Genomic DNA, 22,140 nt, shown 5'->3' with positions numbered 1-22,140 from the left:
GTTTAATTACATATTTGGCTTAGAGAAAAAAAAGCAAAACGTTACTGGAGCTAGAAAAAAAAAACCAAACTAGTAATAAAGGTGTACAGAAAATACCAATCAGGTGTATTTTTTTCAGCCGACTTGACTTCTTTAGGTCTAGGCCAAAACAAAGCTATATTAGCTTGAACCAACCGGGCCCATAAATAGTAATCTACTCTTCTATACTTAGGGGCTGTTTGGTTCGTTTCTTACATATAGGGAAATGCATTTCTATGTACAAAAACACAAGTTTTGAGTTTTCCAAAATTTTCCAAAAAATAGATTGTTTCCCTTTGGTTCGCACAAAAAAATGGTGGGAAACCAATGTATTTATTTTTCTTGTGTTTAGTTCGCATGGAAAAAAAGGAAAAATTTTCTTTATATGGCAAAAAGCCGACGTGGCTGTAGTTTTCGTCGATTTCACGAGGTTTGAGGAAGGAATTGGAGGAGAGAAAAAAATCTGATGTGGCGGCGATTTTCACCGAGTTTCCCTTCTTCAACCCTAGCTAACCAAAGATGAGAAAAAAAACCGACGGAAAGCTTATAGCCTACGTGGCCACAAAAAATCTGATGTGGAGGCGGTGTAAAACTTTTCCACCGAGTTAAAAAACGAACCAAACAGCCCCTTAAAGGAGAACCCAAAGAATTACCATTCAAGCTATAGTAAAAAATGCTATAGTAAATACTGCATAATAAACAATAAATCAAATATGGATCTCGGTACTCAAAGGTACTGTTCATACTATGATATTTTACTGTAGCATAAATAGTAAATCAAATCGGCTCCTCTATGCTTAAAGTTACTAATTATGATACAATAAACATTAAAACTTAAAATATATATAATTTAGTGTATCATAAACAGTAAAACAAATCAAATGTATTAAAATTTAGATCATTTTTTAAATATAAAGGAGTATATATAATTTTTAAATTAAATATATTAAAACTTGTATCTTCTTTAAGTATAAAAGAATAGATATAATTTCTAATTTTAAATATATAATAATTAAATCAAATGTATTAAATATTAAAACTTAAAGGATCAGACTAAACCCTAAGGCTGCGTTTGGCAAGGGGCTAAATGAGGGGTTAAGGTGGTTTAACCCCTCATTAGCCTGCCAAACATAAAAAAAAAGCAAAGGGTTAACAAACCCTCACGTGACCCCAAAAGCACATTTAACCCGTCAAAAGAAGGGTTAACAATTCTTCGCAAGAAGGCGGAACAAGGCTTGTTCCGCCTCCTCACGCGAGGGTAGGCAGAGGAATTTAGAAAAAAAATTCATCTGGATCATCGTTCTCTCGCTGTCTTAGTCACTCTCCTCCACTTTCTCCTCTCTTTACTCAGCACTCTTTCTCCTCTCTTTACTCAGCACTCACTTTTCAAGCTCTCTAATGGCGGAATCGATCGTCGATTTCGGTGGGGGCAGTCATGAAAAGATTGCTCCTTTCTGCTTCCATCTCTTGATTTTGGGCTAATTTTAGCGCGAGCTGTCGGTTTGGGGAGTGGTCGGTTGTTGAGCTTCAGAATTAGGGCTTTAGTGGCGAGGACTTGGGGCTTCTTCTTCGAGAGCAGAGGAGGCATGAATTAATCGATCGAGAGCGAGAGCGAGAGCTTGACATGTATAGGAGTGGTTCCTGTCCTCCGACCGTCGAAGGATCCCTAAACGCAATTTTCACACAGGTTAGTGTTTATTGTATTTGTTTTTTATTTTTATTGTTTTGAAAATTTGTTGATACACCCAGCTTGCTCATGTGGTATGGTTGACAGTGAACCGGTTGACCTTGTATATTTGTCTTTGTAGCATCAGCTTGTATGAGAATGTTGTTATTGAAGATCTGATTGTTTATCATTTGTTTGTTACAATTTGTGTTTCATGAAATCTTTTATCCTCTCCTACTTTGAATTGTATTGGTTCTTCTCATAATACAATTATTATGAAGATATTTAGCATTTGTTTGTTTTACTTCGTGCATCTCTAGTTTTATAAATCTCCATATTTTGACCTGTATTTATCTTTCTAAACTAATTTTGGGATTATATTATTCGTGGAGATAAAGAGCTACCCCTTTATAGGTGATGTTGGTGATTGTCTTAGAAATGCTTACTGCTGCTAGAATGGCTCAATGAGTGCTGCAAATCGGTCTCATGGAAAAAGTGTTCTGTTGTTACAGAAGGGTCATTGATGCTCATGCTCCTTTAGCAGTTCTTCTCTTCTCAGGAAATCATGGCAAGACATATCACCAGTTAGACTGTGAGAGAACGTCATGCAATAATATGCAATAGTCTTTGTTGAGAGATTTGAGAATTGGTATCCAGGTTCCTACTGGAAGGACTTTGGTTCATTTGATCTCCCATATCACCTTACAAAAACCTGCAAATTGAGAATTCACTTCATTTGATCTCCCATATCACCTTACAAAAACCTGCAAATTGTGATTCATGGGATGTGCCTGTGAGAGTTCATGCGGATCTGTGTGCATTGACATATTCTTGCCAATGAAATGATGTGGTTTCCAGGAAATGACACTTGTTGTAGCGTATCTTATCGATGTCAAAACCCTGATATTCGTGACTTTGCATCATGAGTTGAAATATAGTTGGGTTTTTTGGTTCGAATTTGTGCTTGTTGTCGAGCTGTTGGGGCTGTTTTTCCAGTCACTATGCTGATTCGAGCTTGTTTAGCTCTCTATTGTTGGGTTTTTTGGTTCGAATTTGTGCTCGTTGTCGAGCTGTTGGGGCTATTTTTCCAGTTACTATGCTTATTCGAGCTTGTTTAGCTCTCTATTGTTAGGTTTTTTGGTTCGAATTTGTGCTCGTTGTCGAGTTTGTGCTCATTGTCGGTGAGATTGCTGCAACTGTTTGTCTCACATTTGTTTGAGGTTGTGATAATTTGAATTGTAACTAAAATTTTCGATGTTTTGGTTATTTTACAGTAAGAACGAAGGGGAGAATGAGGGGATATCCGTAATAGGAAATCAAACAGTGAGAGAGCCCAGGGTTGTCGTACAGACAACTAGTGATATCGATATTCTTGATGATGGATGCCGTTGGAGAAAATGTAGGCAAAAAGCGGTGAAGGGAAATCCAAATCCAAGGTGAGCAAACAACACAAATTGACCTGCATTGAATTCAAATCTTAGAGACATATTCAATGTGCATATGACACTTATATATCATATAGTTCATATTTATTCACCAATATTTTTTTGAATTTCAGGAGCTATTACAAATGTACAACAGTTGCCTTTTGCCCACATTATCCCATTGGTTGTCAACAGTTGCCTTTTGCCCACATTATCCCATTGGCTCCCCAGGTTTATGTATGGTAGAATTGAGGTCAGTCACCACCTACAGCAGCGATGCCCTTTTCCTCAACCAAATGACTCAAGTTTCGGCTATGTTAAGTTCAATTTTGTAGTGTTTGCTTTGGAAATTTTCTCGCTTTGTTTTGTTTTTACTTTCAGGCGGGATCTCTGCTGAAATTGGCTACGGGTTTGGTTTTCTATATTGCTGGGAATGGAGTGTTTTGCTCATTGTTTTAGTGATGAAATTTGCTATGGGATTGGCTTGTTATATTGCTGGGAATGGAGAATTTTGCACATTGTAATACTGTTGGAATTTGCTAGGCATTTGGATTGTTATATTGCTGGAAATCTGCGGGGTATAGCTTGCTTATGTATGGTTGAGGATAAACCATGTTTTGTGGACTACATTTTTATCTTGTATTTTGCTCTGGAGCTACATGTCTAAAAGCTCACAAGCCTTTTGTAATAGTTTTTGCTTCTTAGAATTTTGTAAGGGTGAGGGTTGTCTCACTTTAGAATTGATCACTCTCATTTCACAATGAGAGGCGATACCATGTAGTTTCTTTTCCTTTAATGGTATTCTACTCTTCAAAAAAATCACAATAGCCACACAAATCAAACTCCATTTACATTGGAGATGCTTCAAGCTAACATTGGCTATGGATACTCTAACTATGAGAATTCCTGAATTCTTACATGAATTATCAACATCAGCAACAATAGAGTATGTATCAGAAAGCGAGGATGAACCTAGAGAAGACTTGTTCATTGAGTCATTTTTGTGTGGAAACATGAGCTAGTTCAAATGCTTTTTTCGACACTGTACAAGTTGTTCTCTGACAATAATATGTTGTAGTAAAATGGTAGTTTTGTATATTCCTGATAGGGTTTTGTGTGTAAATCTTGAGAAGTTGGTCTTAGAGAACCTTAGTCACATTTGTTTATTACTATTTTAATTTTATTTTGGAGGTCCTTTCAGATTGAAAAATAATGGATCTTTGAATACTGTTGTATTATAAATCTTCAATAAGGACGAAAGTGGTATTTTTTAAAAAAGTCATGAGATTAATCTCCTTAACCCCTCTTTATTTGCCAAACACAAAAGATTTAACCCCTTGTCTTAACTATCATATCCAAACGAGTTTAGAATTTTTTTAACCCTTCATGATGGATTAACTAAGTTAACACTTCTCTTTAATCCCTCCACCTTAACCCTTTGCCAAACAGGGCCTAATGTCGCAACATTCGCAAGAGTTTTAACAATCGGATCGGGTCCATTCTCACATATATAAACCCTATCCTAAACCCTCATCGTCCTCATTTATCGCATCCGTCATGGGTGAAGAAGAGAAAATCGACCCCAAATTTGATGAACTTGCCCTAAACACTCCTCCTAAAAGCGCCGTCTCAGATCATCGGACGCCTGAAGAGTTGGTAGCGAAGGCTATAGCGCCGGTGAAGGCGGAGTACCTCCGCCCTCCGCCGCCGTCGAGGCCGCGGTCGAACGACGACGCAGTCGACGATGATGCCAGCGAGAGGAAGAGAGCCGCTGTTACCCCTTCTGGCGTTGTTAAGGAGAAGAAGTCCAAGCGCCAGCTCAAGAGAGAGCGGCGTCAGGTCAGTGTAATTTGCTATGCGATCTCGATCACTTGCAGAGATTTCTTTTGATTAAAAGGACGCATCTTTAACAGTTTTCCAGTGATGTGGTTTTATGATTTGTTCTATTCAGTTGTGCTAAAGTTGAGGAATTGATAGTTTAGTTTTACTGGAGAATTGGTGGGTTTCTCTTTTGTTAAGTAAATCTTTGTTGCTTCATACACATTGCACGGTGATGACCTTAGTCTATGCCATTGATTTTTCTTAGTGTAAGTAAGCACTTTGATCTCCTGAAGAAAATGTTGGGATGTACTGTCATTAAGCAGCAACCAGGCTTTTATGTTTGAGATATGAGAGTCTTTGGCAAATTTAAGCTTAAAAATATACTACGCATAGATTATGAAAGGGCTAAATATTTTATTGTTTTCACATCTACTCCTTTACCTCTTCATGAATTTGTGGAACAATGACTAGGAACCTGGACGAATCTGCACGATGGAGGTATGTACGCTAGAGGAATTAATGAAAAGGCATACTGCGGAAACCATGTATTAGATTGCTTCTTGCGGTAGAAAACTCAGTGATTGTGACCTTTAATTAACTTGGAGTTGGAAGCGCAATTTATTCTCTCCCATTTTAATTTGTTTTTCAAGATATCTTCTCAAATTGTTGGAAAAAGGCTGCAAGGAAGAGGGAGTAAGGAGAAGGATTAAGCTAGTTAAATGATTGAAGAAAGAAGTATAAAGTTGGGTAGCAAGTTAGATGAGTTTTATTTTAGCCTTCATGCTCATCACTAGTGTTTGGGAGTGGAGAGGTTATAGCTAAACAATTGATTAAAGAGGTATTAAATTTGTTAGCCCGTTGGTGAGATTTATTTAATCTTTGTGCTCTTATTTAGTTTGGAATAGAGAGGATTATTACTACTTTACTTATAGATAAAGGTTTACATCTAACCCTGTCTAAGGAGTTGGATCAGCAAACCCTTCACATTTAGAGATTAACTCATTTTTACCTGTCTAGAAGGCTTCTTAACCCATTTGTAATTTTTGCATTTAGCAAATTAAGATGGATTAAGTCACTTTATTCCATGTGTAAATTTTTTGTTTTGCAGGTTAAGGAGAGATTAAACTCTCCTCAACCCCTTAATCAACCCATTGCCAATCAACACCTTATAGATTTTGAGTTGTATCTTAATCTTAATCTTTGCTCAAAATTATTTTGAAAATTGAATTAGTCTTAAAATGACTTTGAAATTCCTTTGACTGCAGTTATATCCTAAGCTGTAAATCCTATTCTCCTAAGTCCAATGGAATCATATCAGAGCTAATAACCATTTTGTCCTATGCTGGACCATGAGCAATGCAAATTTAAATTCGAAGGCAGCCTGGATGTGTAGTTTTGTTGTGCTATGCTATTGCTTTGCTCTTACTAACTGAATGGGTAATAGATATCCATTCAGTGCTACTTATTGAATTTAAAGTTTTGATGTTTTGCATTTAAAAATTAGTTTTATACTCACACTTTTTGCACAAAATCAGGAACAAAAGTCTGCACTAAACATTTGCCCAGTAGTAGCTAAACGTGGAAGTGGTGATGCATGCACTTATGGTGATAAGTGCCGTTTCAGCCATGACTTGGATGCTTTCCTCGCTCAGGTATAATGTTATAGATTATTTATCAATTCTGTGTAAAATATGCATTTGGCAGTCACACTTGTCAACACTTCTAATGAATAGAACTTCATTGCTTGCAGAAACCACCTGACCTAGAGGGGAGTTGTCCTTTCCTTGATGCTGAAAAGTCCTGCCCATATGGGATAACTTGTAGATTCTTGAGTACACACAAGAGAACCAGTCAAAAAATAGAAAGCCTGGCTTCCTCCAAGAAAACCCATGAAATCAATAAATTAAACAAAGATTTTCAGAGACTATTGTGGAAGAACAAAGTCACTTTTCCAAAAGCAGATGCTCAACTCAAATTGCTTGGATTAAGGGTATTGCAAAGTTGGTGGACCTTTATTTCCATATGCTGAATTTATATTTCAGTAATTGTCCCAGATTTTATGTTTGTCACCCTTATATGAGAAATCTTTAAATGTTACCAAAATTTCAAGATTCTCTTTATCTTTGATATTTTAGAAAATATTGTCAACGTTGTTGCCTGCTCAAAGCATTTCCACTTCAGTGTTTCATGGATATATAATTCCTCGTTTTTCCACTTTGGCTTAAGATGTCAAGGCACCGTTTTACGAGATCTATTGTTATGATGTGTTTGAAAGATCCTTTGGAAACAGAATGTCCGAGAAAAAAAAGTGTGAATTCTAATTCTTAGATTGCTTTCTGGTGTGTGATACTTAAAAAAAGGAAAAATTTCCAAGATTAACTTGCATGCTTATAAATCATTGAAACAAAATGTTGGTTCTTTTCTGAAATATTTTGTAAATGCTGATATCCGACTTTTCTCTTGCTGACTAAACTGAATTTACAGGTAGGTAACAATACAAAGGCAGAGCCAGAAATGTGTGAGGGGGCAAGCCTGGAAGATAATTTAAATGGATCACATGAGCTTCATGTGGATGATAGTAATGAGACGCCTAGCGGAATAGTAGATAACACAAAGTGTGCTTCAGTAGAGTGTACAGAAAAGGATTGCCTAGAGGGGACGTTGGTCACTAATGATACACGACCTTTGAAGAAGATTAAGTGTCCTAGTGATGAACCGTGCCCCTCCACTGAAATAAGTAACGGTTAGATTATTGTCTTAAATTTTCTTTTCTCTGCATATGTAACACATTTGTGTGCACTGCAACTGTCTTTGTTGATGCTGTAATTTGACCATGCACATGTGTTCCACAAACTAATTCAGAGGAGCTTAAAGCGGAAAACAATGTGGATCAAATTTCAGCTGATAATAGCTCAGGTTCATCTGAAGTTGATATGAGTTTGCGACCACATCCAAGGGAAAAGAAACTCATTGATTTTAGTAGAAAGCTGTATCTGGCACCTTTAACTACTGTTGGTAACCTTCCTTTCAGAAGGATTTGCAAGATGTTAGGAGCTGATATTACTTGTGGAGAAATGGCCATGTGTACAAATCTCTTGCAGGTAAGTCCTAAGTATTTGTGCCCCATATTGCAAATTTACTAAAGTAAATAGACTGCCATTGTTTTTTCCTGATCGTTTTTAGCTGCAGTAATGAATCAGAGAGAATTTATTTAGTTAACTGATCTTACCTAAGTAAAAAATGGTGGCTATAGGCATTTCACTTATTAGTTGAATTTCAAGAAGGAATTCCACCATAACGTACTTCTATGAAGGATACTTTGACATTCGATTCAATTAAAATTCTACTTATCCATAATGAGAAATGTTATTCTATTTCTTTTTAACTTAAGTCCACTGAGAAACCAATTATTTCTTTGTCCATCGATGCCCTCTCAGAATCCACACTCACTTGTCAGATATTTTCAGAAGAGGCATCAAGTTAATGCATCATTGCATTCTAGCAATAGTTTTATAGATATAGATTTTGAATCATTTTCCATTCTTTTTTGTTTTCATAAGCTAGTAAACATATGCATATTATTCTATGAATTATTTTCTCTAGAGTCGTTGAGCTTGCTATAGTTGCATGGTGGTAAGAATTAGGCCAGCAGAGCATAAATTGACTTCCTCTCAAAAGCGCTGTGACAACTGTAGAATATGCATATTATGCCTGTTATAAAGTCCAGCAAAAGTTTCGATGGTATTGGAAGCATCAAGGAATTATCTCAGTGGTAGTGCCTGAAAATCACATTTAAGGTGGAGTAATGGACTTGCGTATCCTGCATGTCTTATCATGGTTGGATAATGTTAACGAATCATAGATCAGTGATAGGTGATAGCAGGATCCTTTCTGTTGGGGTAGTTTGTTAGAATAATCAATGTGTGCAATTCCTATATTTCTTATTATTCTCAAGGATAAAAAAATGCATTATGTTTGATGTATGATCCATGATGCCATCGCCAATTTCTACTTTTAAATTAGGACAGAATAAGCACCCATTGGCTTTTGAAGTTAAAAAAAAGGAGTTCGGAGGTTTCATAAAGTTACCAATATTGGATCTTGCTCAGAATGTTTGTAAAAGCAAAAGAACAAAGATGTCGCCGAATTCAAGGATGAGTCTTTTCTAGGTGAATATAACAAAACATTTTAGTTTACCTCAATCAACTGAGGATACTTCTCTTCAAGCCAAAAATCAAATACTGCTTCTGGATTGCATGACTATTTCAAGATGGTTTTTCCACTGGAAGGTCTATTTCCTGTATGATTATCATCTCTATGGGTCAATTCAAACATTACATATGTCAAAAAGTTAACTTGCAGCATCATCCATATGCATGAATCTCTATCTATGTGCTTTCCTTTATCTGTAGAGGTGTTTTATAGCTTTTAGTTGTAATTTATGTCTTTATTTGATCAGTCTGTGACCGAAGAAGGCTATTGGGACTTAAGTTAACAAAATTGTGTGTATATATGATAGTTATGGTTTCTAACTTTTAGACCTTATCTGTGCTCATCCCTTTTCGCTTTTGGTTTTGTGATTTAAGAGGGAAATAATTTGTTCTTCAATGTACCTTCACTGTATTTTTTTTTCTTCAATATCAACTTCTGCTGTGATTTCTTCTATTTAGTTGTGAATTTGAATGGGCTTCTATTTCTACCACCATGTGGTAGAATGTAGTCTGATTCCTCATGTAACAACTCCATTTGTTCTTTAGCAAAGGGTTGCCCTTGTGGAGAGATGATAGAGACATAAAAGCATGATGGTTTGTAGCTCATTGAAGAGATCACTAAATCTTTTAAAATATAGAACTTGACATATCTATCGGCCTCCTCTTGTTGGGCTTAAGTTGGTGTCCACATCATAGCAAACTAGTAGTGAAAATATGAAATACTGAAAATGTTGACTATTGCTAGCATCAAATTTGTGAATGAAGTACTTCTTACTTATTCTTTTGATGAAGCAGCATTTTTAGTTTAGGAATTGTTATTTTTGTTGTCCTTTACTTTATTTTGACATGGAAAGTAACTTCAAGATTTAAATCTAAAAGCTTATCTGTTCAAGGCTTCATAGCATTTATTGACTGTTATCGATATCTTAATTCAACGCCTATATATCCGATGAGCTTCCACAGGGTAAATTGTATTAGATGAGTGCTTTCAATTTTTGGATGTTGATTGGAATTACTTAACTTAATTGATAATCTGCAATTGAGGTTGCATTCAATAGATACTGTTTGTTCATCAATAGTAACCATTGTTTGAATTTTAGGGACCGCTTCTGGAGTAAAGGTATCTGTTAGAATGTGTTATTAGTTTCTGGATGTTAACACTGTTTAATCCATCTTGATCAGAAATATATGCATCTTTGAGTATACACACATGCGCATGTGCATGCACACGTCTTGTTTAAGATGGTAAGGAAAAAAGTAACATATGACTGGTGTGTCTTATTAATGTCAGTTTATAAACTCAAGCCACCTGGATGGCTGAAATTATGGTTGGTTGATGCGTTTCTTTGCCCATCATATATGAACTCTTGTTGTGCTTCCCTGGCTGTATTGACTAATCTTCATTAGGATCCGAGGTAAATGTTCCCTTTTCTGCTAGCTGGTTGTCATAGCCTTAGAGGAGTACACTGACTGGTTTACTAATAAAAGTAATGCCACCCAGTGCCGTCTACAAGCCACATCCGAATCATAATTTTTCATCAGTATGATTTTCTTGTACTGTTGGTGAGTTCCTCTCTCATTTTTCTGTTAGTGGGCTATGTTTGGTTGCACTCTAAAACTTTCTGTTGGCTAATAGTCATCTCTAAGGAAACATGGAGTTGCATATTACTAATCTTGCGTGAAAGTTTATATCTACTGTGGATTGAATTTGGAGTTGGTGGTCGCTGACTTTTGAGTAGGCATTAAAAAATTTGATTAATTTATCCCCACCCGGTTATTCTGTATATACATGAGTATGGTTTGAGTGATTCTGGTGCAAGTGAATTTTGGTAACTGGTTTTTATCTTTTTTTTAAAAAAATCTTTTTTCCCCAATAGATTTTGGATTTGAGTTTCATAAAATGTTCTATACAAATTGACTCCTTTTTTGTGTACTGGGGAATGCTTTAGGGTCAAGCTTCAGAATGGGCATTACTGAGGCGCCATTCGTCAGAGGATATTTTTGGGATACAGATATGTGGATCATATCCAGATACGATAGCACGAACTGTTGAACTTGTAGATCGCGAGTGTGAAGTTGATTTTATTGACATTAATATGGGTTGCCCAATTGATATTGTTTGTAACAAGGGTGCTGGATCTTCTTTGCTTACAAAGCCTATGCGAATGAAGAGCATTATTCAAGCAGCTTCTGGCACAACTGACAAGCCTATTACTGTGAAGGTACTATAATTATCAGTCATAGCAATTATGGGAGAAGCAAAAGCTTAGGCTTGTTTTCTTTATAGCTGTATTCTGAAAATCCTTACTGAAGGAGCAAAGAATATTTCCTTACAGACACTGTTTTTTCCCCTGTTGAGGATTGTTCATACGATTCCAATATGATTTCCCAAAAGTTTGAAAATTTTCTTTTCAAAACCAGGTGCGTACGGGGTACTTTGAGGGTCGAAATCGTATTGATTCTCTGGTTTCAGATATTGCTCAGTGTGGCGCCAGTGCAATTACCATACATGGTCGATCACGACAGCAAAGGTACAGCAAGCTTGCTGATTGGGACTATATCTACCAATGTGTAAGAAAGTCCCCCAACACATTGCCAGTTCTGGGAAATGGTGATATCTTTTCATTCACTGAATGGAATAAACACATAACTGAGTGCCCTGAGCTCTCAACTTCTATGATTGCTCGAGGTGCTCTAATTAAGGTTTTTATCTCTATTTTGACTTATGAGGCTTCTTTAATTATGGTATGTAGAGATACCTTGACGGATGTATTGATTCATATGTTCTGATTGTACTCTTCTTCATGGGCAGCCGTGGATATTTACTGAAATTAAGGAACAACGGCATTGGGACATTAGTTCGGGGGAGAGATTTAATATTCTGAAGGATTATGTGAACTGTGGTCTTGCACAGGCATTGGGACATTAGTTCGGGGGAGAGATTTAATATTCTGAAGGATTATGTGAACTGTGGTCTTGCACATTGGGGTTCAGATTCCAAGGAAGGATTATGTGAACTGTGGTCTTGCACATTGGGGTTCAGATTCCAAGGGTATGTTTTAGTACTTTCTTTATATTTGGATTACTCCATATAATCTGGAAAGGGTCTCATCTTATAGTTGACTGGTATATTCATGTGTAGTGCATTATTTCATCAATCTCTATGTTACAATAGAATATCAAACCATGCTCATAGTTTTGTCACATATTTCTAGTGTGCATTTTGTCTCTTTATACAAAAAAATTGGAGAAAGGCACCCGATATGTTAGATGGACAACTGAAGAATCAAGAGCGCATGCTTCTAAATGATTTTGGTATAAAATGTTTTAGTTACTTCTGCTTTTTCTCATCACAATCACACAGTTTTTGTGAATAGGAATGGGGGCAATTTGTCATCTAAGATATTAACAGTTGATACTTTCTACAAACAGTGATAAATTAAAGGTGATATATGCAAGATGCTAGAAAAATCGAAAGTAAGGAAAAGCTAGCATTTGTAACTAATGTTTTATATGGAATTAAAAAAAGAAAAGAAAAAATGGACTTAATTCTAGGCGCTTCTTTCTTCTTATAATTATAGGGTGCTAGAACTTGCTATTAAACTGCACGACTCATGCACATGCATGTTGCACTTGGAAACCTAACCTTAGAAACTAGGGATTCCTGTACTAGTGCAGGCTTAAAAAGAATTAATGAATGTAGAGAGGGAAAGATATATACTTGGGATGTCAGCTGCCAAGTTCAAGCAAACATTTTTTCCAGTTTTGTGAAATGACTTTCTACAACTCATTCTGGTTGCCTTATATAGTTTTACATGAATAAGATAGATAAAATTGATCTTATGTCTGTACAAACACAGATATATAATACAAATACGGCATGCTATGTGCATGCGGATATGACAACTCTTGAAAGTTAAGGATATGAATACCTCGTGGCTTGCGGATATGGAAGGTACATAATTTTATCATGTATATGAGCTAGCTAATGTTATTTAAAATGGATTCATAAGGCCACACCTGTTAACAAAACAGCAAATCAGGTAATAAAAATATATCGAAGTTCCGTACTACTCAGAATATTCATGCCATCATTAAGGAAGTAAAATCACCTCTGAATCAAATGGTCAAATGAAACATGAATCTATTATTCCTTTACTATCTTTTTAACTCAGTCTCAGATGTACTTTTGATATGTTTGAATATTTTTGGAATATTAATATAATTTTAGGATACTACTAGGACTATCTAGCAAAGTATCCAAATGTGCAAGTATCAAATGTGCGTTGGATATGAATGTGTTCTCTTGGTTGTGAGTATTCAAGCAACATAGAAGGAAACCTTACTGATGTAAAGAATCAATTAAAGGCAAACATAATCATCTGAATTACAAACAAAGCTAACAAATGTAATCCACTGATGACAAGCCAATAACCTACGAAGATTCTAAAAAACATCTATTGAATGCTAACTGATGAACCTTTTATTTCTTCTATTTAGATCAGATAAAGGCCCAAAAACTGCAGTTAAAAAACTGCAACTGAAAAATAACTTTTATAATCATCGATTTTGGTTTTCACTGCTTCTTGTCCATGAGTTTCTTCATGTTGCTTAATGTCCTTTTATGTTGGTCAATTGCTACTTTCTCTTGGGATTTTTATGATTCTAGCGACAAGTTTTTTCGTACTATTCTGCCTAATATTTTCTTAATTTTTTGTGACTTGATGTGAGTACGATTATCTAAATGTGACCGTTATGACTAATTTGATCAATTATTAGTTAGCCTTATTATTATTGCAGAACCAGAGTAACAAAACATATATTCTAAATCTCCCAAACCTTTAGTGTCTGCGTAAATCTTTTTTCTCCATTAAATTGTGATTGAGCTGAGGACTTGTCCTTTGTTAGATTAACTCATTAGTATATCCTTTTTTTTACCGATGTCTTATTCTGGTCATTCACTCCATCACTTGTGCTTAAACGTCTTCTGTTTGGAATGATAATTAGGAACAATTGAAAAGCAATATTATCTAATGTTCTTTTCGTTGTAACTATTTGGAAATTTGTAACTGCAGCTACCTGCATGTATAAGTTATTGACGCATGGTCGGTCAGGCAAAATTGTCCCAAAGGCGTACATATTTTTTCATCAATGTTGGATTGATAATGTTAAATCTCTCTTAAAGGTTTTCCTGTATTCAAGGCACTTACCCTCGACAAAGTTCAGATGGCTGTCTTTGCGTAGTGTGCCTGCAGAAATATCTTTACTCTTATTGTTAATTTTATGTTAACTTCCATATGTTTGTCATTATTCCTCTGCTGGTATCTTTTTAGCTTTGGAAACGTACAACTTAATTGCTCTGCTCATGGATGAATTTGTCTGCATCTAATCCATTACGCTTCACAAGATCGGTTACCAATCTCTCTGATTAGTAACTTCTGATGCCTATAGGTGTGGAGACAACACGATATTTCCTGTTGGAATGGCTGAGTTACACGTACAGATACATTCCAGTTGGTTTATTGGATATCATCCCTCAACGACTAAATTGGAGACCTCCCAGCTTTTTTGGTCGTGATGATCTTGAGACCCTAATGGCTTCAGATTCTGCTGCTGATTGGGTATATTCCTATGACTGTATTTTTTTTTATTTTTCTTGTTCTATTTGAGCTGAGTTTATTGTCACTTTTGATCAGATACGCATATCTGAGATGCTGCTTGGAAAGGTTCCAGAAGGCTTCACTTTTGCACCGAAACATAAATCTAATGCCTATGATCGTGCAGAGAATGGCTGATTCTCATAGAAGTTGTTTTTCACTCTGCTTCATATGAGATGTGGTTATCTGCTTGTATCCCATTTCACCAGGCAGGAAATATATATGTTTGCCGGAGGACAAAGTTAAGAGCTTCAGAATTACTTCTGCATGTTTCTATTGGAGGTTGAGTGTGATTTGATAAACATGGCATCAGTATATGCCAAATTCGTCATTGTTGTCTAATTCATAGTATCATGGCATCTGTGTATTACTTTCTTTCGTAGTTTATGTCCAAATCCGGAGATATGACTACTTTGAACAGAAGCAAATGGCATCAGCCACGGTGAAAACCCATTTGTCTCCGTACTTTTGAGGATCAAAAAGTGTGATTCAATAGCTCAACAAACTGAATGGATGTAGGGAGTTTCTTTCAGCATCATGCTTCATTCCCAAGTTTCAGGCACTGCAGTTGAGAAAACTGCAGGTTATTATCCTCATCATGCTTTCTTGCAAGAATAGAAACAGGTTGTTGGGCTGTGATTTCTATGTTTCTTCTAATAAAGCCCTGGCAGCTGAACCCCACAAGAAAAATGAATGAGAATCCTGTCAAGAACCTGGACCACTCTGCTACAGAGATAAGGCATGTGAGGTGCACATGATTCTAGATCTGTATGCAGGGTTGAAGAGTATTAACTAATTGATTTGGTGTTCAGAATCTTGCTGCCAGCTAGGAACATGCTCTTCTAACTCTGAATCATTAGAGAGAGGATGTTATTGTCTAAAGTGGCAGTTAACAGGACAAATTGAGATATTTAATTAGAAAGGTCTGAGTAAGGTTTGCAGTCTTGATAAAATTTTCAATTATAACTGTTAACATTTTGTCAAGTAATTAGGTAAGTGTCTTGTCTAATAGATTGAGTTCGACAAAGTACCTTGTCGAACAGAAAGTTTTCTCAAGTAGCGTCAACTTTTTATTGGCTGTTACTTGGATCGTGTTAATGGTCTGTGATTGACTCTTTTTTTTTCACCAGTGAGTCACTAAAATTGTTCTTCTAATTGGATTGTGTATGCTCTCAGATACAATGGTCCTCTCACTACATTAGAACAATAGAACTCCCAAGTTTTGATGGACACGTATAAAATTACTTTTTTGTCCTAATAAATTACGTCCAAAAAGTATGGGCAGTTAGGAAAACGTATCGAACAGTCCGTTATTAAAGTACAAAGGAGAGGATCTAAATGAGAAAATAATATCGTGGCAGACGTTACACCCGGACTGAATTTAAAAAAAAAAAAAACCTTTTCAGGGGGTTTACCCGCAACAATTGATTTGAGTCGGGGATCTATCAGCAACAGTAGAACTCTTTTTGGGTTCAATACGCAACAAACGGGGGCAGTATGATTAATTTGGCAATAGTACGAGGAGGTCTATCCGCAGTTAACCTCATTAATATCTGTTCTCACCAAGCTCCTTTCCTCAAGCAGTACTAGCGTCCAAAAACTTGCCAAAATAAACCTCGCGAGTTACTTTTCTCAAGCGTGACGGCCAGAATTCATGCTTCCACCATCAGAGTTTTCGCTTTTATTAAGAAGTGGATCCGAAGCGTGAGCGAGGCTAGTCTGCTAGCTCATGCTCACCACGTGACACACACATGATCTCAAACCTGAACAAGGACCGGCTTAAGTAACCTTCTGATGAAAAATCCACACAGGACACAGAGGCCCCTTGCTCTCCAAATGATGGACATCTTTTTCAAAAGGGTGCTAAGGACACTTCATCTCCTGGCCATCAATAGCCTGCTTTCTTCATGTGATGTGCGGGGCTCCTCACCAAGCCTTTTTGTTTGTCAGGACTCAGGACTAAGTTGGGGGCCATAAAAGCCATTGCCCAGGTCTCAATCTTTTGTTAGGTTTGTAGATTAATTTAAAGGAAGTTGGTAACCGGAGAGTACATTTCTTCATATATGTTATTGTTGTTGACGAAGAGGAAGGAGGAGAACTTGGCATAATTAAGTAAGCTTGTCGTGGTACTATCAACAAAAAAAGTGTAGCTGGACATCGTCTCTATGGGCTTGATGCATCTAATATTAACTAGCTAGAAGTTTGTTAGGGTAGGGTACTAGATATGCTAACAAATGGAGGTCTCTACTTCGAGCTGTGGAAACAACATCTTATAAAAAAAATGTAAGGCGATACTGCGTACAATAGGCTCAAAATGATCTAACATCTTACCAGACCCCCGCGCATGGTGGGAGCTTCATGCACCAACTTGCACTTTTTTCTATGTTGATCACGTCATTCAATATTTTGACAATAAGTTACCATTAGAAGAAGAAGGAAAAAAAAGATTGATAACCTTTACTCCCAAGTCATTGGATGGGTAAATAAACATTTTCAAATCAAGATTGAGTCATGAATGATTTGGTTGCTTGTGTTTACCAATTATAAAGGAAACTAAAATGTGTTCAGTGACATGTTTCTGAATACCACATATAGTTAGGTTTCAAAATGAGTGAGTATTTACTCGATACATAAAAGTATACTAACTATCCATTGTTACCAAGTGTTCTCCCATATATCGTGTTCAAATAGTAAAAAAGGCAAGCCATCAATTGAAGCATCACACTTTATTCACTGTAGTTAACATTGTCGAATACTATCGGAATACACAGTTTATTCACTGTAGTTAACATCGTGTTCATCTGAACTTAGTTTAAGAAATGATCTAAAATTACAACGTAATTAAAACTATAACCACTAATAATTTATCCAGATTCTTGCAAGTATCATGACCGAGACCCAACCTGACCCAACTTATGCCAACGCGACCAGACCGTGGAACCCGAAGTTAAAACAGCGGACACCAAAAGCATCATAAAACCCAAGTTAAATATGGATTTGAATTCCGGTTGGCGAGCTCCAACGCCGAGCGAGGCACATAAATAATGCTGAGCCAGAGCTGGAGCTGCGAGTCTATCGATTTACTACATTGTTACGATCGAACAATCAACGGATAAAAAGGAGGAGAGCAATTAAATCAAGAAGGAGAAAAAAAGGGGAAAAAAGAGAGGGGAAAAAAAATGGGAAAATCGCCGAACTCGTGCTTCAAGATCATCTCTTGCGGTGCTGAATCCACTGACGCCGACGATGAGCTCTTGCCGCCGGAGGTATCCGATCGTTCCCTTCGCATTTCACTTCGAAATTAGGGTTCCACGTTTTCGTGCAAAATTAAACCTAGGGTTGTCCTAGTTAATTGAAATCTGAAAGCTGGTTTCTGTCGTTTTCTTGAACTATTGCTTGTCGTAAGTATTAAGTAGATCAGCTGGAATTTGTTGGCATTGGTGAAATTTTCTATAAACTTGATCTTCTGAGCTTGATGCTGAAAATTTTCCACTCTCTTGGGCTTGATTAGTTTGTAGGGACTGTTAGACTGTAGGCGACTGTTAGAAATCGACGATGAAAGAGTGTCATGCGGTTACTGTCGGATACTGGTTTACTACGGACGTTGTGATCCATCAGATATTATTGCGTTTAGGTGCTGGATCTTACTCATAGACGACAAGCAGCAAAATTTGGAATCTTTTAGTTACGCGATGCTATAGGTTAGCGAAGACTGAGATCTTGTGGTTGTTAACGAGTTCATTCCGAATTGGGACAGCGATAGCAAGTAACTTGGTTGACCGTCTTCGGAAAACTTGGAGTAGAGAGATTTATTGGGGGAAAATTGGTAAATTTGTTTTCTGGTCAGTTTGTGAAAAGAATTTACACTTACGTGTGGATTTATCTATTTTGTTAAAACTACTCCTTTTTGTATTTAACAAAGAGAGAGAGAGAGACAAATCTTTTTACTAAAATGTGTTAACTGAACTGTTAAAAGTGTCATCAAACGATTATTTATGTTTTCCTTGAGAGAAGCCACACACCTGATTCCTAATTATAGCACTGTTGATGCATGAAGTAGTTGTACTTGTTAATTGTTCTCCAGGATTTTCTTAGTAATTACTCACTTGACGGATTTTTTCTGTTATTTATGTATGGATTTTCTTCATGATCATTATGATCATTAAAATATTTTCATAGGGTAGGCAAGTTCACAAAAAATATCAAATTTTATTTTATTTTATGTCAACCCTCTTTTAGCGTCAAATTATGGATACAGAAACTATGATTCAGGAGAGGCTTGGTGTAATCCTAGATGACTAGTTGACAACCAAAAAGGTTTCCTTAATTAGGGAAAAAGTATGGAAGTAAAACAACTTGAATTTTCTATAAAGAACAACATTAGGCACAGATGATATGAAAACCTGAACTCCCATATCCATATTGTTAAATTTCCATGCTTCTAAATACTTTTCTAATTTATCAATACTGAGAGAAATTACTAGCAGTTTGGTTTTGAAGAGAGGACACGTAACTTCATATTTGTCTTTTTAAGCCCGTTATCTTTTAGTTGATTCCCTCCTGGTATTCAGAAACTATTATCTATTGTATACTATATAGGCCTTACTTGATGTAGGGGTGCAACTAATATCTAAAATAGCACACTGTACAGATCTTGTTAGTTGGATTCAGATATGGGAATCAGTTATCTAAATGCTCTCAGAGAACAGAGGATTTGAGTAACATAGTGTCGCGCTCCACTAAATACCCTCTCTGCATGTTTTCTATATAGTAATTATGCTTTGCGTACGTATATAAGAGTATGATTCTCCTCAGAATGCCCCACAGTGAGTGGGACGTTCACAAGCACAACCATCAGTGGGTAGGCTAGTGGGGGTAATTTTGTCATTCACCCCACCCATCAGTGTCTGGGAATGCCCCGTCTCATGTGGGGCATTCTGAGGGGATTCATAGTGCCTACATAATTACTGCATTTAGCTAAATAAGAATCCTGATTATAAATACAAAAGAAACTTCCCATAATTATTATTTGCAAAAAAAAGTTATTAATAGATGTTTGGAAGACTCGACTTTTTGAATTTTCATAGTTGGACGTAGATTTCACCCACTGCTTAAAAGTGTCATGCCATAGAGCCTAGAGCTTGGTAATATTGCCCAGTGCTAAATGTAACAAAGGTGAGTGCCTGAGATGCCAAAGGTTACTAGCTGTTGGCAATGTATTAAATATTTATCGCGTAAATATTGGATGGCTAAAATCCATATCAGATTGCAAAAATCAGGAAATATCTGGGATATGTAAAAAAAATATCGTGGTGTCATATCAGATGATGTTCATACATAACATAACATTGTAATATGTAATCTAAATATTAATGAATTCTAAACATAAGAAATTGCATCATGATCTATGTTTAGGGTTTGGGAGAGCCGAGAGTGGAGAGATTTGGAGACGGATTGTGGCTTTTTGTGACTTTCGTGGGTTTGAGTTTGGATTGTGTGGAGTTAATTTGATTGTGGGTTTGGGTTTGGAACCCAAATCCTACCCAAGCCTGCACTCATAATCAAATTAAAAGCAACCTGATTCTGCTGATATATCAGGGGGAAAAATCTTAAAAAGCGAAACACGCTATAAAACCATAATTATCGTCATGATAAGGTCCTTAACCCGTATATCGGCCGATATTTAATACATTGGGTGTTGGCATCTCGGGTCCTCGCTTAAGGCATATGAGGTGAGGCATGACAGACACCTGCCTCTTTATTTTGAAATTTTAGGGGTTTATTCAGCCTCGTATTTTTTTGTGTTTATTTACATTAAGTGTACTGCATTGGGGTACACTGTATTTGAAGAGGAGTATAATCTGATGGTGAACATATCAAGTCAATTTAGGGTTTATTAAACATTATAATGCTTCGTTTCTGTCCCACTTCTTTCTCTCTTGGCCTTTAGCATCCATCTTTGACCACCCTAGCCCTCCTTTCTTAACAATGCAGTTTAGTTGTGGTGTGCACTACGTGTGCATTTCAGTTATGTCCCTACATGAAATAACCTTAAATTCATGTCCTGGGTATCATGTCATCTAGATTTATGACAAATTTAACTTCTGCCAACTGCTTTGATAATATGCAATTGATATCGGAGAAATCTAAGTTCTCTGAGTGTGGGAAGGTTTTTTTTTTTGTGGGGGGTGTGAGGGGGGGGGGGGGGGNGTTGAGGTTTTTATCTGGTTGTGTTGTCAGATTGGTGAAGGGATTAATTGAATCTTTGTGGGAATGGTCTAATATGAACCGTAAATTTATGACTGCAGTAAACAAATTCCTAGTGTTAGTTAAATTAACTGATAACGGGACATGATCAGATCTTATGTAGCCAGGGGAGCAGGACTTTAATGCTGATTTTCCCCTTCTTTGAGTGTTACTTAAAGCTCAGAAGTGGCCTCACTATTTCCAAATGGGGAATATTGATTGCTTTTGCAACATGCACATTTAAGAGCGAGCATAACCGAAATTTAGATGTCTACGAGAGATTTTTCCTGGAATCCTTCTATAAAAGATGCATTCTATTCCTATAAAATAGGAGGCGATGGAATCCCATTTATGTATCTGTTTTTAGGTTGGCATAACCAAAGAAAGAAAGTGCCAAGAAACAACACATACCTTTCACTTTTTTAAGGTTCAGGATGGGAGACGGAACTTTACTTCACTGAACCGGCACTACGATTTGTTTGTTGGCTCCTACCACTCGTCCCTCGTTCATCTTTCGATAGATTGTCCTTCATCCCTGGATGACTAAGGCCAGTAGCGGCACTAGCAACTTACACGGTATAATCTCCAACCGATACTTCAACGAAAGCCGGTACTAGGTTTGCTAATGCGCATTCTCTCAATCTCTAACTCAGAAAGAAGATTGACTACACTCTCAATCTCTAACTCAGACGTGGTCCGAGCACGTGAAACATCTGCGATCCGATCTGACTACATATCATTTTCATTCTTTCTGTTGACATTAATTGGAGTGTGGTATGAAATATTTCTCCTTGCGTACGTGTTATGTGCTTAATTAATATATAGATATATATTATTTCCCTCCGTATTAGCTTCTATAAGGGCTCAACTTCGTAGGGTTAGTTGTCCTGTACTTTTGGAGACAAATATCTCGTCAGCTTATTGAATCTATAAAGGAGATTAGGGTTTTTGGGTCAAGGGCTCAATTGCAACCGTAGACCCGTTGTAAGCCTGATTCATAAATATGAGATACAGGCTTTGTTGTTCTATTGTTGTTTTATCCAATTCAGTCAAGCTAGGTTCATTAAAGTACTTACAACTAGGGTTCTGTGTTAAAG

General features: G+C 36.7%; 2 protein-coding genes across 4 annotated transcripts in view; both read left to right on the top strand.

Annotated features, from left to right (window-relative positions):
- LOC109837426 (tRNA-dihydrouridine(47) synthase [NAD(P)(+)]-like) lies at positions 4,586–15,349 on the top strand. 3 transcript variants are annotated; one of them, XM_020405663.1, is made up of 11 exons: positions 4,586–4,947; positions 6,465–6,581; positions 6,680–6,919; positions 7,414–7,666; positions 7,792–8,030; positions 11,090–11,362; positions 11,562–11,843; positions 11,953–12,043; positions 12,163–12,192; positions 14,592–14,761; positions 14,837–15,349. In XM_020405663.1, the coding sequence occupies exons 1-11, from the start codon at positions 4,666–4,668 to the stop codon at positions 14,933–14,935; spliced, it is 2,076 nt and encodes a 691-aa protein (XP_020261252.1). In that variant the 5' UTR covers positions 4,586–4,665; the 3' UTR covers positions 14,936–15,349. The 3 variants fall into 3 exon arrangements, with proteins under 3 accessions (XP_020261252.1, XP_020261251.1, XP_020261250.1); XM_020405662.1 differs by lacking the exon at positions 12,163–12,192 and adding an exon at positions 12,055–12,142 and having other exon boundaries at positions 7,414–7,672; positions 11,953–11,984; positions 14,591–14,761; XM_020405661.1 differs by having other exon boundaries at positions 4,587–4,947; positions 7,414–7,672.
- Positions 17,810–22,140, top strand: part of LOC109837425 (protein IQ-DOMAIN 32) — a 9,256-nt gene continuing 4,925 nt past the window's right edge. The window contains exon 1 of the mRNA XM_020405659.1: positions 17,810–18,063. Within this exon, the coding sequence (XP_020261248.1) occupies positions 17,977–18,063 (87 nt within the window). The 5' untranslated portion in view covers positions 17,810–17,976. The remainder of the gene's footprint in view (positions 18,064–22,140) is intronic.

The sequence above is a fragment of the Asparagus officinalis genome, chromosome 4, assembly GCF_001876935.1.
Source record: "Asparagus officinalis chromosome 4, Aspof.V1, whole genome shotgun sequence".
In the NCBI taxonomy this organism is placed as follows: domain Eukaryota; kingdom Viridiplantae; phylum Streptophyta; class Magnoliopsida; order Asparagales; family Asparagaceae; genus Asparagus; species Asparagus officinalis.
This window is presented reverse-complemented; position numbering and strand designations above follow the sequence as displayed.

Bases quoted from the DNA above. Each gene is read 5' to 3' on its own strand.
- LOC109837426 (XM_020405662.1), top strand. From the start codon at position 4,666: ATGGGTGAAGAAGAGAAAATCGACCCCAAATTTGATGAACTTGCCCTA. The intron at 4,948-6,464 runs GTCAGTGTAATT...GCACAAAATCAG, and splicing joins TCAAGAGAGAGCGGCGTCAG to GAACAAAAGTCTGCACTAAA. The intron at 11,844-11,952 runs GTTTTTATCTCT...CTTCATGGGCAG, and splicing joins CTCGAGGTGCTCTAATTAAG to CCGTGGATATTTACTGAAAT.